At 39.7% G+C, this 16,151-nt stretch overlaps 1 protein-coding gene across 2 annotated transcripts; it reads left to right on the top strand.

The window, feature by feature from the left end:
• Positions 1 to 491: 491 nt before the first annotated feature.
• On the top strand, positions 492 to 15,547 carry CUTC (cutC copper transporter). Of its 2 annotated transcripts, none has more exons than XM_063435146.1 (9): positions 492 to 623; positions 7,928 to 8,004; positions 8,070 to 8,129; positions 8,214 to 8,412; positions 9,980 to 10,015; positions 12,350 to 12,483; positions 13,441 to 13,468; positions 14,208 to 14,313; positions 14,706 to 15,547. In XM_063435146.1, the coding sequence occupies exons 2-9, from the start codon at positions 7,990 to 7,992 to the stop codon at positions 14,815 to 14,817; spliced, it is 690 nt and encodes a 229-aa protein (XP_063291216.1). In that variant the 5' UTR covers positions 492 to 623; positions 7,928 to 7,989; the 3' UTR covers positions 14,818 to 15,547. The 2 variants fall into 2 exon arrangements, with proteins under 2 accessions (XP_063291216.1, XP_063291215.1); XM_063435145.1 differs by having other exon boundaries at positions 8,203 to 8,412.
• The last annotated feature ends 604 nt before the right edge of the window (positions 15,548 to 16,151 follow it).

The raw sequence follows: 16,151 nt of genomic DNA, 5'->3' as shown, positions 1-16,151 counted from the left end.
GAGGACGCTCCTCATTACGTAATTTGTTGTGACGTACAAAAGATGGCGCCAGAGGGTGCGAGAGCTCCTCTGATCGTCGTCCAATCAAAAGCCAAAGCTGTAATTCTGCGGCGCAACCAGTGAAGAGTAAAAAGACGCGATGCCCAATCAGAAACAGGGCTGTCAGGCTAGCATCCAGCGCTTACATAAATTGCCGTCCAATCAAAAACTCGGCTGTCAGTTGGTTAACCAATCACCGCTTTGATGAATTGCTATCCAATCAAAAGCACGGCTGTCAATTGGTTATCCAATCACCGCGTTGATGAATTGCTATCCAATCAAAAACACGGCTGTCAGTTGGTTATCCAATCACCGCTTTAATAGATTGATATCCAATCAAAAACACGGCTGTCAGTTGGTTATCCAATCATCTCTTAGATTGATGCCGTCCAATCAAAAACCCGGCTGTCAGGCGAGTATCCAATCAGAGCTGTAATAGGATGCCTGCCAATGGAAATAGAGTGTGTGAAATTATCCTCCTGGGAGTACGGCAAGCCGGAGGGGCCGTGCCTGTAGTGGATGAGTGGGCGGTGTGTAGAGTGTTTCTCCCTCAGGGAGAGGATGTGGGATGGTGAATATAGGAGGTAAACACGCAGTGTGTGCTAGCTGCATGTCTGACCCTCTGTGTTAGGACACCCCCAGCCGTTACCCCACAGAGGCAGCACACACACAGCCAGGGGATTCACTCTAACTGGAACTGCACAGTTCAGGCCAAAGTAATCGATATGAAACCATGTCTGACTTGGAGAATTTTTCCAGTTCGGCTACTTTGGCCTAAAACTTGGAATTCACTTTAAATTCCTGGCTTTTTTTTTTTTTTTTTGCACTGTAGTGAATAACCCTGTGTTTGTTTTGCTGTACATTTATACAACCTGCAGATATAAGTGTTTCCTGTAGACCCCACTACAGCCACCTCTCTGTTATGGTACCTACCACACAGTGGTGGCCAAATGGTAGCTCCCCAGCTGAAATTCCAATGCTGCCCTGGCATGGAGTTTGCTTTAAGGGTGGCATTGCATCATGGGAGTTGTAGAGTGCTACTATTTGTCTTTCCTAAAAATTCCTCTGTACCATTTATGCTAGCATGTGGGCATAACACTTCTTGTATGCATTGGGTAATTTGATGTCCTATTTCTATTTGTTTTGGATTATTTTTTAGGGGGGTCTGGAATTTTAGATTATTGTGCCCTTTTCAGGGTTTTGCTATGAGAAGGTAGATTTTTATATGTATTTTTGCACATTAATATGGCAATTTGCTGGCCTCAGTCAGCTCATAGAGTTAACAACTTTTGTTTCTGCTGTGTGTAAGAAATACTTTCTCCAGGCAGGGTGTAAATGTACCGTTGACAATATAAAAATAATTATACAGTACTCTGTTTAACAGGATTCCAGCCGTAATTAAATAATTGATTCCGAGCCAGAATATGAATTAAGCACACTCACATACTATGTGAAAGATACATGATTTGTTTTTGTTTTTTGTCCAATCTTTACATGATTGCTATTTGAAAGTTTTCGGTGAAGCGAACAGTAGCACAGAAACATAAATAGAGCCATGACACATGTATATTGGATACAACATGAACTGTAAAGTAACAAGGAAGATGCATGTACTCTGGTAACCTTACCCAACCAACAAAGCCTACTGAAATATGAAGTTACCATCTGGTGGGTGAAATTTAACACCCCCATTCCCTTGGCAAAAAAAAAAAGAAAATCCTTGAACTGTATGTTTGCCTTTTTTGATAAATACATTTTTAAAACGACATAGGATAACTTTTATATGGTCGTCATAATTCTGTTCTTTCTATTTGGATTGTAAGTGTTGGTAAGAGATTTGTCCTGCTTGGAAATTGAGTTAAAACATGTATTGGTATTCTGTTGTTGTGATGGTATTGGTTTGTTTTGTAGCTTGGTGGCACTATAACTTATTAAAGTAAACCTGTCATCACCGATATTTGTTTGGAGTTTCCTAGCAATCTGGCTTACAATTTAAGTGTTTCTTTCATGCTATATATAGTTAATATTTAAATGTATTTCCATTACCCCTGTCTCCTCATAAATCATGTTTTCAGTGGGTGTCACAGTTGCTTTAATACACACCTCTCCTGCATACCTCTGTCTGGGAAGCACTTGCTTCCCATAACAGGTCAAAAGCACATATATCACTTTGAGTCGGTTGTCTCATTTAAAAGCTTTAGCTTTGTTGGAGACCATTGCCTCTCTGCAGGCTGAAGAAAAAACATGTAATTTTATTTATATATATATATATATATATATATATATATATATATATATATATATATATATATATATATATATATATATATATATATTCTCTTTCTTATGTTTTAAACACCTACTCCAGGGGAGATACTGATCTAACCAATCGGCATCATATCCCTAGGAATGCTGGAAAAGTGCATGGGCTTGCATGACCGTTACACGTGCAGTTGGAAGATCTCTTAGAAACATAGAATGTGACGGCAGATAAGAACCATTCGGCCCATCTAGTCTGCCCAATTTTCTAAATACTTTCCTTAGTCCCTGGCCTTATCTTATAGTTAGGATATCCTTATGCCTATCCCACGCATGCTTAAACTCCTTTACTGTGTTAACCTCTACCACTTCAGCTAAAGGCTGAAGTGGTAGAGGTTAACAAGGCTATTCCATGCGCATTGACCTTGTAAAATCCTCACAAGGGGAGAAGAGATGGAGTCTGACCAGTGTGATTCATGCATAGCAGGATCTGTATTAGGGTTTCTCTCTCACAATGATGCCCTATTTCTCGACTATATCCATGGCAGTACTACAGATGGGTATAGCTCCTCCCACTCCCAAATTGGACAGGAACACCTGCTAATTAAACAAATAAAAGAGTTCCCTCCCCTAAGTCCCCAGTCTTTTTTTTCCTGTCCACTCACATGGACAAAGATGTTTTACACCTTTTTTTTTTGTGGCTTACTAATGGTACCCCAGCCCATGAAGAGTTCAGCCTCTCTCCCCATGGAAGCCTCAGGACACCGCCTCACCAAGGGCGTCCCCCTGAAGGATTATCCCCTTAGCGACCGGGAGTCTTGCTGCAGTGACCCTATAGGTAGCAGCTGTGCCAGTACCCATGAGGTGATAACTCCTGAGCAAGGGTACACCTACCCTATTGAAGCACTGGGATTCTACTGGCTTTCCCATGAATTATGTCTATTCAGGATGATCAAGGATTACTTTTCCTCTCCATGAAGAATGGGTTCGGTCTCTTGTGTCATCTGTATATGGTGAGTGTAACTTTTCTTCCCTGATATTAAAGTTTCCTGTTGGAGTATTGGAGGCTTATACCCCATAGATATTTCTGGGGGACTCCCAATTTCTAAACATGTTATTCCTGAAACACAGGGGTGTATTACCGGTTCCTCTTCTGGATTGATTAATGGAACGCATTTGGCACACACTCCTAAGTGAGTTTGCTCCTTCCCTCAGCAAGTGATACCTTTCGCATTGCTGCCATTGTGTGTCTGTCTAAAAAGACCACCCTTCCAGTGGATAACACAGGGTGTTTATGGGAGTCTATGGATAGGAGGGTGGACTCCAATCTAAGGCAGCTTCCCCAAACTCTGACCCTCCAGATGTTGCTGAACTACAACTCCCATGATTCTCAGCCTATCGATTTATTTCATAGAATCGTTGGAGTTCAGCAACATCTGGAGCGCCGGAATTTGGGAAAGCCTAAACTAAGGCATATCTTGCATCTGGATCTGGGATCCGTTCAGCTGTGGCTATGACTTCAGTGTCGAGAGCTTTGAAACTGTGGTTAGATGACCTCGAGGAGGATATCTCAAATGGGGTCAGTAGAACCAGGCTTCTGGATTCCCTGAACAAATTCAGGCTCGCTAGTGATTTTTCTTCAGATGCTTCTATAGATCTGGTTAGATCATCTCGAGAAGCATGGCCTTATCCATAGCGTTTAGACAAGCTCTTTGGCTGAGAAATTTGATGGTGCATACCTCATCAAAAATAGCTTATGTGCCCTTCCATTTCAGGGGGATATGTTTTTTGGGAAACATATTGATGAGTGCATCAAAAGGGCAGTGGAAGGACGTAAAGCATTTCTCCCCCAAACGATCCTTTCCTCAAGAAAGACGGTCCTTTCAGGGTAAAGATTTCAGGCGCTACAGACCTGGCAGAGAGTTCTCCAGAACACAGCCATGGAAGGGAGGCCTCTCCTCTTCTAGAGGAAATTCTGGAAAAGGTGGTTTATCCAGACAATCAAAGCTGTTCTGATGGGACACCAGTCCTTGACGGTGGGAGCCAGACTCCTAAAATTCTCGGCTCAGAATATTTCGGACAAATATATGTTCTAAAAATCATCCATGCTGGTTATTTCCTGGAATTTACAACTATTCCTCATCTACAATTCCTTCCTACCCGGAAAAGATAAGAGCTTTCTTCTCTTTCACCTCGTCCCTTCTTACGGAATCTTTATTCTGCCAGGTTCCCAAGAAGAAAAAGGTTTGGGGTTTTATTCAAGGCTTTTCCTGACCACCAAAAGCTTCAGGAGAATGGAGACCGATCTTGGCTCTTCACGATCTCAGCGAACAATTGTCTGTGAGAAAATTTCAAAATGGAATCCATCAGCTCCATCATAAAGGTCTTGTCTCCAGAAAACAGGATGGTATCTATAGACCTTCAAGATGCAAACTTCCGTGTCCTGATTGCTATTCCTCACCAGAAATTACAGAGGTTTGCAATAGAGCATCATCACTTTCCGTTTCGGTCTCAGCACAGCCCCAAGAACCTTTTTACAAAAATTTTAATATCCCTCATTGCTTTTATTCGTTTAGAAGGTATACTCATTTTCCATTATCTGGACGATATCCTGGTTCTTTCAAACAACAAGAATCTTCTTGTTTCCCACAGAGACCGAGTTCTTCAACTGCTTCACAAATTCGGATGGATCATCAACCGCAAGAAAAGTCAGCTTTTGCCATCCCAGAATATGATTTATCTAGGAGCAAGGTTGGATACAATCAAAGAGGTAGTGTCCATGTCTCTGGGATGGGGTCGGAAGATCCAACAGAAAATTCTCCATTTCATAGCAGTCAAGTCAGTCACAGCCAAAGAATTCATGATCTTTTTGGGGAGTCTATTCTCAACAATAGGCCTCACAAGATGGACTCAGTGGCACATGAGGATCCCCCAGTCGGAATTCCTTTTGAAATTCTTAAACAGAGATCTGAACCAGAAGATCCTAACTTTTTCCAAGGTAAAGAAAGAACTAGCTTGGTGGCTAGAAGATCGCAACCTCTTCCTCGGTTTCCCTCTGGGTCACACTCTGAATAACAATTACAACAGGTGCCTGTCGGACCGGTTGGGGAGTACACCTGGATTCTCCTCACATCCAGGGCCTTTGGAGCTACAGTCAGCCTCATCTCACCTCCAATGTCCTGGAAATGAAAGCACTGTTCAAAGCCCTTCTACGATTCCCCTCTCTGAATCACCAATAAATCAAGGTCAGGGTAGACAACACTTCTGTAGTGGCTTATCTCAATCATCAGGGGGGAACAAGAAGCAAACGGTTGATGTTGATTCTTTCTCCTGATGGCCCGGGCAGAAGGGAATCTGGAAGGCTTAAAGGCTGTTTATCTCCTAGGGAAAATGAATCAAATCGCATACTTGCTGAGGAGAATAACCCTGGATCTGACAGAATTGTTCCATCTCTTCTAAGGTTTTTCCAGAACATTACTTCCTCATCTGAACAACAAGTTAAAAATGTTCTATGTGTGGTTCTTCGACCCTTTGGCGGAAGACAGGGATGCCCTGTCCTGCGAGTGGAGGTTCAGCCGGGGATATGTCTTTCCCCAACTCTCTAATTTTTCCTCTATTAAAGAGGATTCAACAGGAACCAGTGATAATCATTGCGATCATTCATCATTGACCCAGACATCCATGGTTTCCCCTTCTGAAAAGGTTATCCCAGGAACCTCCTTTTGGATCTGTCGAGTCATCTTCGACTTCATCAATTTCCAGTATTCCACCCAACACCTCAATTGTTGAGACTGACGGCATTGAAATTGAGAGGCGACATCTCTCAGACAAAGGGTTTTCTGTCTTTGTCAAGGGTACCCTACTTAAAGCAAGGAAAAAGTCTACCTCATCAGCTTACTATCGAATATGGGGTATATTCTGTGATTGGTGTGCTTGTCATGAAGTTCCTCTTCAAGCCCGTAACGTAAGCAATCCTACAAGATGGATTTGACAAAGGTCTAAGTATGCGTTCTTTAAGAGATCAGATCTCCGCTCTCTCCATTCTTTTGGGCAAGAAACTGGCCTTCGATCTGGATATTGGCAGTTTTTTTCAGGCATTATCCATTCCTCCCTTTGAACCTCTGGAAGAACTTTCTTTGGCTACGTTGACATTAAAGACTGTTCTTTTGGTGGCTCTTACTTCAGGGCAAAGAATTTCAGAACTTCAAGCTCTCTTGTGAATCTCCTTTCCTGATTTTTACAAGAAGACCAGGGTCATTCTAAGGACTATTCCAGCTCTTCATCCTAAAGTTTTTTTCTTCCTTCCACGTCAACCAGGACATAGTTCTTCCAGCCTTTTTCCCCAATCCTTCATCAGAGAGAGCGAGGTAAGATGGCATTGTCTGGATTTAGCATGTTGTTTATCAACTTACCTAAAATGTACTTATAATATCAGAATCTTCCCGACTTTTTGTTATTCCGTCAGGGTACAAGTTGGGACAAGCAGCTTTCTACCTCTTCGATTGGGCATTTGATTGTATCTGCCATCTCCCAGGCTTACCAAGCGTCTGGAGTTCCTATACCATTGGATCGATCTCTAGCTTCCTCTTGGGCATCTGCAACCAATGTTTCTCCACTAAATCTAGATCTCCGTTTCCATTCATCATTTTATAAATTCCCACACACCCTTTTTTATTTTATGCATTTCCATCTATTGCTTTCTTGTATTTTTAACAGATTTTTACATTGGATTTTTATTAATTACTTTCTGACTTTTTTTTGTTATTTATTTATGAAATTCCATGCTCCTTCATTGATTGCTTTCTTTTTGTCACTATTTTATCATTGTCTGACCTTTTTTTATTTTCTTAATTTTTGCCACTTTATCACATTATCCATATTTTATATACAGTCACTTTTTATGTATGCAGTTTTCTTCTACTTTAGACCTACTCATTACTGTTATATTGATTATTATCTGTACAGACTCTTTAATATGCATATATTGCCAGCCAGCACATCACACATAATGGGGGTGAACAGAGTGCGAGACACTAAACTCCCAATTTTTGCAAATTAAAACCGAATAGAAAATCCATGGCAAAAAATAGCCAGTTATGACTATAGTAGAGTTGGAGGGTTTTTCCTGATGAGCTATTTTGGCCTCAGTTTTTTGTTCTTGGAAAAGTCATAGTTTAGTGAATAACCCTGTCGTTTAAGTTGTTTTTGTCATAACAGATGCTCTTTAAACTGGCTGTAAAAAAGGCATGCATAAAATAATCATTTTAAACCAGTGGCATTCGTAGAGGAAAATAATTCCCATCCAATTTGGTATTATCTTTTTGGGGTTTTTTCCTCAGTTAATCCTGAGATTGATATACGGTTTTCCTCTGCCAGGAATTTAATGTGAATATTACAATTCTGTTACAATAGCTAATAGATTTTATCCAGTTTGGCTGTTTAAACTAGAATTTAATATTAGTTTGACAATCCACACTTGTGTGTGTGTGTGTATCTCCGTCTCAATCTGACTCTGTTAATTACTGGTCCTAAGATTAAATTAGATCCAAACATATTGAAATAAATGTATTGCATTTCCATTTTGTTTGTCCTATTATAATGTATATAATTTTTGTTTATATTTCTCAAGAGAGATGGCAGATCAGGGCTTTCTTATGGAAGTTTGTGTGGATTCTGTAGAGTCTGCAGTGAATGCCGAAAGAGGAGGCAAGTACTTTCTATTCTTCACCATCTTTCTACTGTTCTAGAAACTTACGATCTCTGTGTTACAGGAGCGGGGCGAATTGAGCTTTGCGGCAGTCTCCTGGAAGGAGGGATTACTCCTAGCATGGGTGAGTCTATGCATTTAAAGGTCCTGTCTGTGTATTACATTACTGCACATCACTTATGATGTTCCTGTGTCAGGTCTCCTCCAGGTAGTGAAGCAGTATGTCCAGATTCCAGTGTTTGTGATGATACGCCCACGAGGTGGGGACTTCCTTTACTCAGACAGGGAGGCCGAAGTGATGAAAGCGGACATTCGCCTGGCTAAAATGCATAATGCAGATGGGTTGGTGTTTGGGGCGTTGACAGAAGATGGTCGAATTGATGCAGAATTGTGCATGGATTTACTTGGTAAGAGAGCAACCAAAAGAACCATTATATGTTTGATATGAAAACATCTTTGATACATAATTGCAGTTCCAATTAATCCCAAAGGTGTTCAGCGGGGCTGAGGTCAGGGCTGTGTTCAAGTCACTTGAGTTCCTTCGCAACCTTGACCTTGCTTTGTGCACAGGGGCACAGTCATGTTGTAATAGGAAGTGACATTCCCAAACTGTTGCCACAAAGTTGGAAGCACCCAATTTTCTAAAATGTCTTTGCATTATGAGACTGTTTACTGGTACTAAGAAGTTTAGTCCAAACCCTGAAATATGGCCCAGACCAAAATCTCTGCTCCACTAAACTTTACATTCCAGTAGGTAATCTATATCTATCTGAGGCTATTTCTTTTAAGTTTGAGTGTCCGATAGGTCATCAAATAATAGTTGAATGTGACTTGGTGTTTGTGTGTGTATATATAATTTCTTAGATTTAGGTGTGTGTTATGTGTTTGTTTATTTTTTGTTTTTTTTAGCTTCCAGTAGTAAGCTCTGCCAAACTAATAAATAGCTACCTGTCATCCATTATTATCTTTCCCGGTGTTTGCAATGATAGCTGGGCTTGTCCCATGAATGCTTGCCCAAAGATGACTCATGGCATTAGCTGGACTTTTTTTATTATTTTTTTTATATATATATATATTAGTTTGTTTGTTCTTAAAACTTTGGATATTTTCCTCATTCTAACTTTAAAAAAAATGACTTTTTTTCTTGTCACCATGTATTACAGCAAAAATTAAACTTTACTTTGTTCTTAGGTGTAAGTTATGAACAAGTCGATAACAATTAAGAAATCAGCTAACATTCTGGTTTATTTCTCAGAAAAAAAAACTTGCATTTTCTTGGTTACTCTGCATCCCGAGAGCCTTGAGCTTGCCACTTTTATAAATTAGCCTTGTTACACAGCACTGAATTCCAAGCATACATCATTTGGTGAATGTCTACTAAACAGGTTTTTTTTTTCTTTGTATTTGTGGAGTGTAGTGTCCCTTTAAAGCTCTAAAATCTTGGAACTCATTATCTAAACAAATTTGTGTTTATTTATTTGCCAGCAATCTTTTCACACTTTTAGCCTTAGTGCAAAATATATAGTCACACCAGATCTATATACGAGATAGGGCGCCACAATCACACAGGTGTAACAATATTAGCCCATCAGTTGATAAATGCAAGTAAATGGAAGAAAAAAAAATCTTCATAGTATAGTAATTTATTAACAACACTTATATAATAGAAAAAGTTAAAATCACACTCTCAAAAGAAATGGCATAATTAGAAAGATTCCTAAATTGTGCAAAAAAAGCTTATAAGCCACTCAAAGGGCTAAGTTCCCTGGTGCAGCCTTTAGTATCTCTCGGTTACAACAGTTCCACTTCCTCAGATCTCCAGATGTTCAATTTTTAGCCTTAAATTGTATTATTTTCCCTAATCAGTGAATTAAAAAAATTAAAAATGTTTGAAAAAACTGATTTGTGACTCATTTAAGGTGGATACATATGGTATTGCAAAGCTAACCCTTGTTGTATTTTTGTTTTGTATAGCTCTATCTCGACCACTTCCTGTCACTTTCCATCGAGGTAGGTAACATTCTTTTAAACTGTGCTGTTTGAACATGTCTGTCAACCGTAATGCCTATGAAGGGACATCTAAAGCAATACTCCAAAGTACTATAACCACTACAGTATTCTGGCACTCCCTATTGTAAGTAGTCAAACTGTTTTAGATAAGTTTGACTTGTTACCTGTGGTCAGTCTGTCTGAGCTTGGCAAGGCGTAGCTCATTGGCTAAGAGTGATCGTCTGAAACTTCTGGCTCGCTGTGGTGTTTAACACTTTAATCCAGTAAATAAACAAAACCTTTTTTTCCTGTATTCATTTACACTATATGCCCACAATATGAAGATAATCTAATATATAAAAACATTTAGCGTTATTTACTAAACTAGAAACGGCAGAGAAATAAGGAGCTTCACATTTAAGACCAAACAGAAAAAGGAGAATTTTTCCAGTTTGTCTTTTGTGACCCTAAATGTCAATTGACCACGGCTTAAATGTACGCTATAGGCATGGTTACTGCTTCATCTCATTGAAGTGTTTATATTTTCTCAAGTCAATTGACCCCATCCTTTTTTGAATGGTTTTATTTTTAAATAAGAGCTCCCAGCTTCCCATGCCTTCTTTGCTGCTTTGGCAAATAATTAAGCATTGCCCTGAGCAGCAGTGGGTGACTTGATTGGCTCAGAGTGTTGTTTGACCATTTACAGCTTATCAACACGGGGATTGCTTGTATGAATTGACATAGCTAGACAGAAGTGTGTAATCACTGCCAGGCTGGTTTTGACCAGGGACCATGTTTTTTTACTTTCAAACAGTTTCATATAGTATCTACATTGTCCCTTTAATGAATAAGTCTGACTACATCCGAAAAGGAGTCATGGTGTCATGCATTTCTTGATCAAAAATAGTTGGTTCCTAGAGAGGGAGACACCCTCGAGTGCAGCACAGGACCACCGCTGACACCCCCTCACCCTGACACACCACAACTGCCCGAGGACTCACCTCAGCAGCCTTATCAAGATCCAGCACGCAGCAAGAAGGCATGCCTCTCGGGGGAAACAGGGCCAGATAACGAGCCACAACTCCCACCCGATGCCATAATGAGCAACAGAAGCACAAAAGCCGCTTACATGCTGGGACTTCTCGACATCACCAAGCTCGACCTGCGGCTACAGCAACCCGGAAGGCACAATCCCAGCGGCGCAGACAGCAAAGACACAACCCTGGACTGGCTGACAAGAGACCTGCTCCGGCACAAGCTGAAACGGGGCCAGAGTTTCCCGACCGGGAGGCTAAGGGACTAAACACACACGAGGACACTCAGGGACTTTTGCAGCACTCTACCGACCTCCTGAATTCCAAAGCTGCCTTGGGGGACAATCATATACCAGCCGCTGGTGTGGGCTAAGTAATCTTGCAGGACTCAATGCTTGACCGGCTTGCACAGGCCGTTAGACGAACAACACTTGACGCACTTTTACAAATGACCTTGCGACCACACAACTACACGGGCAAACTAGACCCTATCGCCCACTTACATCAAGCCGACATGCCAGCTTGCCTAGCAAACAATGTGTATATCTGACTGTTTAGCTGTGACTTTTCATGAGTAACACTACCTATTCGTTCTTGCATTTAAAAAGCCCGCTTTCAACATTATTCTCAGAGAGCCACGCACATGTCCAACTGACCCAGATAACATAACTTACATAACGTTACATTAGGACATGGACAACAAGTTTGAGACTCAGTTATTTAAAAAAAAAAAAATTGTGCAAGATATCGTATACCCTGAAATCTGCATAGTTTGTATTTCATAATTCTTGTTACGCTGTTGCGGCATAGCAAGAGCGTTTGTTTAACCATTGCATAACAAAAATAAAGAATTAAAAAAAAAAAAAAAAAAAAAATAGTTGGTTCCTGTATTAATGTAGTTTCTCTGGTTAAAACATTGAGCCTGACTCATCCACCACTGCTATTCACTGTGGCCAAGTAGAACAAAAAGTAGCCAGAGTAACCTCTTTTAGTCTCTTCCTAGTGACAAAGCTGTGCTTACCGATATAATTTTGTTCTTGGGTAATGATGGGTACAGACAGCCATGGACTATGTTCTACTCTGTGACAATAGTGTGGATTGCTCAGTGTCCCAATTGCCATCTATCTTTTCTTTATTTCACTTTATGTGGTGTTTTCACGACCCCACTAGACACGATGAATGTGAAAAACATGTTTAATTTTTTTTTTTTGTCTGTGCCTCGCATGTTAAAAATGTCATAGGTTTCTTACCACTTGCAGCTCAGTAATTGATAGTCAAGCAAACCCTTTTACTGTGGTTTATGATGTATTTTCCTTTGCAGCATTTGACATGGTTTATGATCCTATGCTTGCCATGGAAACGCTCATATCCCTGGGGTTTGAAAGGGTACTAACCAGTGGATGTGACAGCTCAGCCCTGGAAGGTCTCCCTCTCATTAAAAGGCTTGTGGAACAGGTAACAATGGAAGTTAATGCTATGATGAAACAGAAGGAAACTATACATTCTCAATTAAGTGCATATAATCCCATGATTACAATTGTGGGGGAAATGAAGTCAAATAAAAATGAAGTGAAGAGGTTTATTTTCTAAGCAAGTAATTGAAACATAGGTTTAAAATGTAGCACAATTACCATCTGTTTTATTTCCTCCTGCATTTTGCACATTACATTCAATGCAACACCATGCTCAACACTGTTCTTTACTGATTAGTGGATAAACCCAGGTAAATACTGTAAAAACAGTGCTCGGGTAACACTTGACAGTGGAACTCATTATAAAGTGATCTTGTGAATACAAGGCAGGAAAAGAGAGGCACATAGTTCTGGGTAATAAATATGCAAAAATAATTACCACATCTCAAAGAAGGGAGGCTGAAAAAGTATAAAAACAAAAAAAGCAGCTAGTCTCTATTGACTTTGTGCTTCTACACCAGGCTTCCCCAAACTCCGGCCCTCCAGATGTTGCTGAACTACAACTCCCATGATTCTCAGCCCATCTATTTCATTCATAGAATCATGGGAGTTGTAGTCCAGCAACATCTGGAGGGCCAGAGTTTGGGGAAGCCTGGTCTACACTGACGCTTCCTCGGCATCTAGTGGATAATCTCTTAATTCAGTCTATCCAGCCTCTCCTTCAGGTTTACTCTGTGTATACATGATTACAGTGTAATATATGCTCAACACCAATCTCCATTTAAGGCCTTGGAATGCTCGTGACATGCATGATATGCCAAGCCTAAATTTGTATGCATGTCAATTTTACTCTCTCTGCTTACTATGTATTTTCCCCTTCTCCTCTATAATTTTAGAAGTATGTTACTTAGATTAAAGTTTGGCAGTCTGAAATAAAGTGCCTGTATTCACACAGTTTAAGAGTGTACACACATTAAAATAATACTTCTTATCCTTTCAGGCAAAAGGAAGAATCATAGTAATGCCAGGTAACAAAACCTCCTTTTTTTTATGTTCTATGTAAAAAAAAAAAATGTTTGTTTTGTCTTTTCTCGCAATAAAAAGTGTCCTTCTGTGTACTGCTTAGTGCATCTGTTTGCAGTTGCAGACGTCCTCTCAAACAAGCAGGGATGTAATAAAAGGGCCTATGCGGGTGATAGGTATCGGGAGGGGGGGCACAGTGGGGATGCCATACAGCATCACTCTGCACTGATTTCCCACCTCCCTTGCATGCACCCAGTACTGTTGCTGGAGCAGGATATGACATCATCCCAGCACGGACAACAGTACAACATTACAGAGATGTAGGGAGTTGGAACATCAGGGCGCAGGGACTGATCCCAGGGCAAACAAATGGGCACCAGGGAGGAGGTAACACTCCATCTCTCCCTGTCTAGGTAAGTGGATGCAGTTCTAAGTGTAAGTACATGTGAAGGTTTGTTTATGCGTGTATATGGATGTTCGTAGGTGCGTGTACTTTCCATAGCAAAAGGAGTTTTGGAGTTGGGCAACCGAGAGCATCAGAGTTATATGACGTATGTAGCATATCCTCAAATAGTCATCACTATCAGTAAAGCCATAGTATGAATAAAAGCCTATTCTGCACAATAGATACAAATATGGCATAAGTACTGTTCCAGGCTGCATTTTTAACTACCCTAGAGTTCTCTTTTTTTCCGTTTTTGTTTAGTTTTCTTAAATACATGTGCTTGTGCTACCTCACTGCAGGCGGTGGTATCACAGAAAGGAATCTGCAGAGGATACTTGAGGGTGCGGGTGTTCAGGAGTTCCATTGCTCTGCGCGATCTACTAAAGACTCCATAATGAAGTACAGGTAGAGCACCCAACATATCACAAGTTAAATATAAAACCCTCTAAATACAAAATGAAGAATCCTGCAGTATCTTTTTTGTATCTTTTTGTTACTGCTTATTCCTATTCTTGTAGAACGTGCATCTAATATGTTTTTTTGTTTTTTTGTTGTTGGGGTTTTTTTTTGTTTTTTTTTTTTATGCAGCTGGTTAACTTATGTATAAATATTGTCCACTTCAATAACAATTTAACATAATGTTGCGAGAAACAAAAAGGACCCATCTATATTCCCTCAATTAGTTAATATGCATGCTTACACGTACATGGTGTCTGTGAATGGTAAAAAAATATATAAAAGTAAGCATAAACAATGTGGTAGAGTGCTTTTAAGGTTACATATATGCTCATTTCCAGGAATAACTCTGTCTCCATGGGAGCTACTCTTTCTACCTCTGAGTATGCCATCAAGGTTACAGATGTGGCAAAAGTCAGGACATTGAATGCTATGGCAAAAAATCTCCTATGAAAGGACAACACCATTTTACCATTTGAGCAGGGCTGGTGGCAATGCTTGCATCAACACAATAAAAGCTCCTGACATCAGCAATTCTCCTCCTTTTTGGATGAGGTCGTTGTATGGGAATTACCGCATGGCTGGATTTGTTTTTTTTAGTTTTTTTCGTGTACATGTTTTGAAGAAGGAAAAAATAAAAACACCTGAGGATACTGCAAATACACAGTAAAACGGATCACGGTTGAAGACCTGAGTGCTGCCCACATTCACTATTGTGCACAATCCTTTGTGTTGCAAAGCTACCCATAAAGACCTCCTAGTTTTGTTTTTTTCCTGATTCTTGCAGATAATGTATGAAGAGCACTACTCTGGCATTTACCTGTGGAAGCCACCTACCTATAGCTGGTTGCTGCCCTTCAGCATTACACCACAACTGCTCTTCATGGATAACCACTATAAATTGCAAATGAGCTATTTTAAAATTGATTCCCTTTAGTTTAGTAATGTTTAATCACCAATCCTCTGTGACTTGCAGAAGTTCAGTTGAATTTCTGTTTCCAAATTACCTATTCCCACTACTTGCCTTTTAATCATGATAAAATGGAAATCTTAAAATCATCAGTCAAGTTAAAGATTTGCATGAAGGTCCCTTTTTATTTTTGTGTACGTTTAAGTTATGCTCTGTTTGCAGACTCAAAATTCCCTTTTCCCCCTTTTCAATAAAATTGCTAAGATCATGTTACCTTTTAATTTTTTTTTTGTGATTTTTTTTTTTTTTGTTAATAAAGATACAATTGTTTTTAATTTTTGAATGTGGAAATGATTTTGTTTTCTGCTTACAGCTGTTTAGACAGCCTACACCAGCATATCGGCTAAGCATAAAGGAAGTCACAGGCCACAAAAGCTAAAGTGACGAATGTCTATTCTTTTAATTTCATTTTATTTAAAGAACTGAGCATGAGTCTTTGGCAGACTGATAAAATGTCAGTGTAGTCTTGAATGACTGCACCAGCCATCATCTGTGGTCTTTTTTCTGTGAAGCAGTCATTCAATAAGACACCTGATATACAATGAAAGGAAAATAATGCAGATGTGCTTTGAAATAATTCGATATGATCAACCTATTATAGATTTAAGATTGAGGACAGTGTGTGTGTGTTTGTATGTGTGTGTTTGTATGTGTGTGTATGTGTGTGTGTATGTGTATATATATAAAATTATTCTATATTCTAATTAATTGGGTGAATTATCATTTTAAATGCTGCTTATATGAACACAATCTTACTATTTGGTTATTTACTGATAGCACTTTTAAAAGTTTTTGATTTTTAGCAATACAATCTTTA

This window comes from Pelobates fuscus, chromosome 10 (assembly GCF_036172605.1).
Source record: "Pelobates fuscus isolate aPelFus1 chromosome 10, aPelFus1.pri, whole genome shotgun sequence".
Taxonomy (NCBI): Eukaryota; Metazoa; Chordata; class Amphibia; order Anura; family Pelobatidae; genus Pelobates; species Pelobates fuscus.
The sequence above is the reverse complement of the archived record's forward strand: the minus strand, read 5'-3'. Positions and strand labels throughout refer to the sequence as shown.

What these genes read in the sequence shown, in the direction of transcription:
- CUTC (XM_063435145.1), top strand. Translation starts at nt 559, where the DNA reads ATGAGTGGGCGGTGTGTAGAGTGTTTCTCCCTCAGGGAGAGGATGTGG. An exon ending in TGGGATGGTGAATATAGGAG is followed by an intron (nt 624 to 7,927) that starts GTAAACACGCAG and finishes ATATTTCTCAAG; the next exon opens with AGAGATGGCAGATCAGGGCT. An exon ending in GACTCCATAATGAAGTACAG is followed by an intron (nt 14,314 to 14,705) that starts GTAGAGCACCCA and finishes GCTCATTTCCAG; the next exon opens with GAATAACTCTGTCTCCATGG.